This window comes from Ochotona curzoniae, unplaced genomic scaffold (assembly GCF_017591425.1).
Source record: "Ochotona curzoniae isolate NIBS_2020 unplaced genomic scaffold, NIBS_Ocur_1.0 scaffold_3554, whole genome shotgun sequence".
In the NCBI taxonomy this organism is placed as follows: domain Eukaryota; kingdom Metazoa; phylum Chordata; class Mammalia; order Lagomorpha; family Ochotonidae; genus Ochotona; species Ochotona curzoniae.
The window spans coordinates 361,590-366,990 of record NW_024467111.1 but is presented as its reverse complement, the minus strand read 5'-3'; the positions used below and the strand labels follow the sequence as shown (position 1 = coordinate 366,990).

Genomic DNA, 5,401 nt, shown 5'->3' with positions numbered 1-5,401 from the left:
GAGAGAGAGAGAGAGAGAGAGAGAGAGAGAGAGAGAGAGAGAGAGCGAGAGAGCAAGAGAGCGAGAGCGAGAGAGAGAGAGAGAGAGAGAGAGAGAGAGAGGCGCTCGGTATAAATGCAGCTGTGCGAGAGCTGCAACGTGTCTCAACACCCCTGTGCACTGCCTGAAACAGCCGCCGCCAGCATCAGCTCCTGGGGGAGACGCGCGCCCCTAAAAAATTGGGGGTAGTCTGAACTCCAGGAGTTACGGCTGGAGCAGCTGCAGCAGCCTGAGAACCCCTCCTTGGAGACTCCTTAGACCCCTAAATTTGGGAGTGTATTGAGCCATTTGGGGGTGTCTGATCTATTTTTGTGTACCCCGAGAGCTGTGGGAGGCCATGGAGGAGCTGCGAGCCTTCGTCTCTAAGTCCTTCGAGGCCAAATCCCAACCTTGTAGCCAATTCCAGAGTAACTCGCTGCAATGTTGCAAAGCTGGCGTGGGTGGGCGCACCCACCACCAAGGCGGCAGCGGCTCTTGTTTCCGCACTCTTTTGCCTGCCGCAGCAACCACCGCGACCACCGACTCCAGACAGGTGGAAGACTCCGGCCCCGCCCCGCATGCGGCCCAGGACCCCGGAGATCACCACCCTGACGATGACGAGGAGGACGCAGCTGAAGGTAGGAGTACCCCTCTCCACCTCACCCAGGTGACTCAGCCCAAGTCGCCAGGCCCCCCATCGCTGCTAGCCTGTTCCTAGGGGGACCAGCCACTCACCCACCGCACAACCTCCCAATCAACCTTCAATCAATTGCCCCAGGCAATCAATCCAACCATCTAGGGATCCAACCTGGAGAAGTGAAAAAAGGAGGAGGAGAAGAGGGGATCCGAAGGCTTCTCTGCTGGCTCTCGTTCACCCCTCTTGAGGGGAGTTCTGCGGTGAGGGGGGGAAATGTGGAAACACTCAACCGTGTTGGGCAGCTGGTAATGCTGTCGGAGAACCCTAACATCAAACACGTGTGGGTTAGGTGCCCGCACGCGCTTGCCTGTCGGATAGGACAGCACAGCCCTGCCCACCCCCCACCACCCCACTCAGCCATCCGTCAAACCGGCCTCCTGAGCCAGAGCGTTCTCCGGGATCGAGTTCCAACTTTTTAATTTATTACATCTTATTAAAAAAAAATAATTTTCGTGAGGTGCGGGCAGGCTCAGGGCAGGGGCGGGGTTCCCCAGGATTTCCGTTTGCCATAAGTAAGATAATCGATCCAGGTTGGTTGGAGGGAGCAGTCAATCAGTTAATGTGATAGACAATTTTGGAAGTGGCCGGAGCAAGTCCCACCCCTGTCCCGCGACCTAAGAGAGCACTTTAGGTATGCGGATGGCAAGTCTTTCAGATGCAATTCAGCCTCCCTCCTCCCCAGGCCGGCAGCCGCGCTCTGGGACGAAGGCAGAAGAGGCTGAGGAGGGTCCAGCGCGGCTGAAACAGCGACGTAGCAGGACCAACTTCACCCTGGAGCAGCTTGGAGAGCTCGAGCGCCTGTTTGACGAGACTCACTACCCCGACGCCTTCATGCGCGAGGAGCTCAGCCAGCGCCTTGGCCTCTCAGAGGCCCGCGTACAGGTGTGCGAGCCAGGGATGGTTGAGACAGGTGCATCAAGTGTGCAGGTGAAACAGGTGAGGGAGGGAGACGGGGAAGGTGGTAGGCAGGTAGGGACGGAAGCACACAGTCCTGTAGGTGGGTAACTCAGGTCGGCAAGACCCCTAGGGGAAGCCAACAGTCAGAAGTACTTATCACCTGACAGCGCTAAAGCAAGCTAGGGTGTGAGGACAAGGCGAAGGCGGAGAATAGAGGACAACAATAAAAACCCAATAAATCAATCTACATCCCCTAAAGGGCACAGGACCCATAGAAGAGGGAAAACAGCTCTGAAAACCTCCACTTAAGGGATACCCAGGCAGGAGGGTGCTGAGTGCTGCGGTCCGCTTCCTTCTCTCTACTCTCATGGCTCTTCCCCTTCCCTGGCTCCGGAGAAATGGGCCAGGAGGAGACAGCGGTGGTGGGAAACGATACCTTGTCTAGGATGCCTGTGCTCAAGCAGACACAATCCTGGCAGCAGGGATACTTTGCATCATTACTGGGTCCCGAGAATGAAAGCAATGGACAGATTGGATACTTTATATCATTTGCATGTGCTGAGGATTACCCAATTTCAGTGGAGAATGGATACTTTGTATCATTCCTGCAAATGTTGTAATCGGTATTCATAAGGCAGACTTTTCATGTACTTAAGACGGCCTTAAAAAATGCCTCCTCCTCAATAAGTTCTGCCTTATTTTTCCCTCTCTGCACAAATTGTTCCTTCACGAGCCGGTCTGGGTTTTCATTATTATTTTATTTTGTTTCTTGTTTTTATATTTTGTTGGAGTTCTCCCTCCTCCTCCCTGATCCCGCGGGGCCGTGCTAATGGGAAGTTATGAGAAGAGAAAAAAAACCAAAATCCTCGGGGCGGTAATTGAATTTTCCCGACAAGTTTGCTGTGGCTGGAATTAAATGTCACTGCTCACTTTCACTAATGGACATCACGCAGCAAATCGCATTAACTCCCGGCGGCCCTGTTAATGAACAAACGAGTGTCTGCTACGAAGTGTAGACCAATCCACTTAACCGCATTGGAGGCTAATTGGAAGGGATCAAACATTGTGTGTGTGTGTGTGTGTGTGTGTGTGTGTGTGTGTACCTCTTAGAGGCTCAGGCTCCTGGGGAGAGACTGTAGTGAGTTGGACTGAGTTGTGGCTGCATAAGAAGACAACCTGGATGAATTTTGGGAGGAGGTACAAGAAGGGAGAAACCCCCTCCTATGTCACCCCAAAAATCCCCATTCTGTCTAGGATGCTGGTAGTGGACGGCGGCATCCTAATTCTGTGTTCCCAGTCTAGCTCTGTTCTTCCAAAGTGGGAAACTACCCAGGGCACATGGAAAATTTCAGAAAGTTTCGTGGAGTTTCAGAAAGAAACTTACACAAAGTTCTAAAAGCTACTCTGCACCAATACACACACAGAGACCAGGGTACCAGAAACCCAGAGTCCCAGAAGCATCCCTGGTGGGTTGGGGGTGGTGATTTCTGTCTTGGATCCGCCCACCCACGGCTGTTTCCTCCTTACCCGTCCCTCCCCAATGTGCGCAAAAACAGGTCTGGTTCCAGAACCGCAGAGCAAAGTGCCGGAAACAGGAGAACCAACTGCACAAAGGTCAGATTCTGTGGAGTGTGTGTGTGTGTGTGTGTGTACACGCGTACTGACAAGGCCACACCACCTGGAGTGGGGGACCTGCTGAGAAGGAGTTTCCAGAAAGCTGAAAACCGTGCCCTTCAGGGTGGGGGAGAAAAGGGTGGAGTAAGGGGCAGAGAGAGAGAGAGAGCGGGAGAGACCCTAACCCAGTGACGCTATTTGAGTATTCTGTCCCAGCAGGAGTGATTCTGGGTACAGCTAACCCCCTGGATGCCTGCCGAGTGGCGCCATACGTCAACATGAGCGCCCTGCGCATGCCTTTCCAGCAGGTAAACAGGCTGGTGGTGCCCCGGGTCTTTTATTTTTTTCCTCTTGGAGGGGGCGCTTCGAGGAGGTAGGGAGATCTTCTAGCTGCAGCAGCAGCGACGTGGTGTTGGCCATCATAAAATTCCCCTCACGTATCAAGGGTGGCCTTTCCCATACCATCAGCTACCGGCCGCCTAAGGCAGCTATGTATCTTTTTCTCAAGTGTGCTCTGGAATGATTGACAAGTGTGTTGCCAATGCGAGGCAGCGGAGACAGGAACGCCTCAACTGCTGACTGCACCGGGAGCCCTGGGCTCCCCCGACTCTGGTGAACTCCTGCCCCCTCAGTCTGCAAGGCACCCTCTTCTCAGCTGACCTCTTCTTCTCCGGCGCTGCAGGTCCAGGCTCAGCTACAGCTGGAGGGCGTGGCCCACGCTCACCCACACCTGCATCCGCACCTGGCGGCCCACGCGCCCTACCTGATGTTCCCGCCCCCGCCCTTCGGCCTGCCCATCGCCTCGCTAGCCGCTGAGTCCGCTTCTGCAGCTGCAGTGGTGGCTGCTGCCGCCGCCAAGAGCAGCAGCAAGAGCTGCAGCATCGCTGACCTCAGGCTCAAAGCCCGGAAGCACGCCGAGGCCCTGGGCCTCTGACCTGGCTTAAGGTGTTTTGCCACCGGCGTCCCTTGGGAACCCCACTGGGCCTCTGACCTGGCCTCAGGTGGGAGCAACTGTGCACCTGCAGGGTACCTGGCCCCGGGTTAAAAAAAAAAGGCAGCAATAATACAAAGAATTATAATAATAAAATGGGAGGGTTAGGGTCCCCCCCCCCCAGGCCTGGGAGGGAGGGAGCTGGTGGAGTGGGGAGGGAGCGTGTGGGCAGGGGTCTTCCAATGCCACAGAGTCGCGAAGCCACGTGCAATATTGTACATAGGATCATTAAAAAAAATTGAAGAGCCATATGGTGGTCCTGAGTGGTTGGGTGGGATCTCTGGAAGGAAGCAGGGGCGGGAGGCTTTGGGCAGGGGAGGCACTGGAGGTTGCAGCTGCTGAGGATGCTGCACAGGGACCCAGAGGACCCGGGTTGGCCACCCCCTTGGAGGGCTCCCTGAATGGCCAAGAAGAAGAGCTGGAGCAGGGGCCAGAGCAAAAAGGCTGGTGAGTGGCATTTAAAAAAAATTAATTCATTTAATTCTTATTTTAAGTTTTATTTCCATTATGTTTTATTTCACTTTTAATTTTTATTTTGTTTTATTTCATATGTGGGGTTTTTTTTAAATTTTATTTTGTATTTTGTTGTCTAGATTTTTTTTAGGGTTTTTTTTTTTTGTCTTTCGATTTGGGGAGATTTTTGTTTGTTTTTAGGGCCTCCTCCTCTTGCTTCTCTTCTATAATGAACCTGGGCAGAAGTTAGAAAATCCATCGAAGCACAAAGCAAGAATATTAGGGTCTGTGTGACTTGGCCTTCTGCTTTTTTTTTTTTTTTTAATATTAAGATCAAATCTTTCTTCTGTGCTGCCTGGGAAGGACTCTGCAGTGAAGCCATGATGGGATCTTTGTTTCCTCCCAGCTTCACATGGAGAACTTTCTAGAACCTCCTAGATGGATGGAAGCTGAAGGTGAATCCAGAAAAAGCAGGATTAAGAATGTGGCTTCCACTTCCCCTCCCATAGCTTGCAGACTGTTTTCACTATGCAGGCTTTGGGGACACAATCCAGAGTAATGGCAGGTCAGGTTTTCAGGGATCTGCACTGTGAACAAAAAAGGGAAAATTATTTTTCAGGTAAAGAACAAAGAAAGGCCATAAAAAAATGCATGCAAGATGAGACAAAAATTTGCAAAAAAAAAAAAAGCCTCAAGCTCCCTGCTCATGTATACACCCTGAAGAGGCAGTA

General features: G+C 52.5%; 1 protein-coding gene across 1 annotated transcript; it reads left to right on the top strand.

Moving 5' to 3' along the window:
• The first annotated feature begins 376 nt into the window (after positions 1-376).
• Positions 377-4,160, top strand: LOC121145555 (short stature homeobox protein 2-like). Its single transcript, XM_040964472.1, has 5 exons — positions 377-656; positions 1,398-1,597; positions 3,169-3,226; positions 3,446-3,534; positions 3,909-4,160. Exons 1-5 carry the CDS (start codon positions 377-379, stop codon positions 4,158-4,160), a joined length of 879 nt encoding a protein of 292 aa, XP_040820406.1.
• The last annotated feature ends 1,241 nt before the right edge of the window (positions 4,161-5,401 follow it).

Bases quoted from the DNA above. Each gene is read 5' to 3' on its own strand.
- LOC121145555 (XM_040964472.1), top strand. From the start codon at position 377: ATGGAGGAGCTGCGAGCCTTCGTCTCTAAGTCCTTCGAGGCCAAATCC. The intron at 3,227-3,445 runs GTCAGATTCTGT...CTGTCCCAGCAG, and splicing joins GGAGAACCAACTGCACAAAG to GAGTGATTCTGGGTACAGCT. The intron at 3,535-3,908 runs GTAAACAGGCTG...CCGGCGCTGCAG, and splicing joins TGCGCATGCCTTTCCAGCAG to GTCCAGGCTCAGCTACAGCT.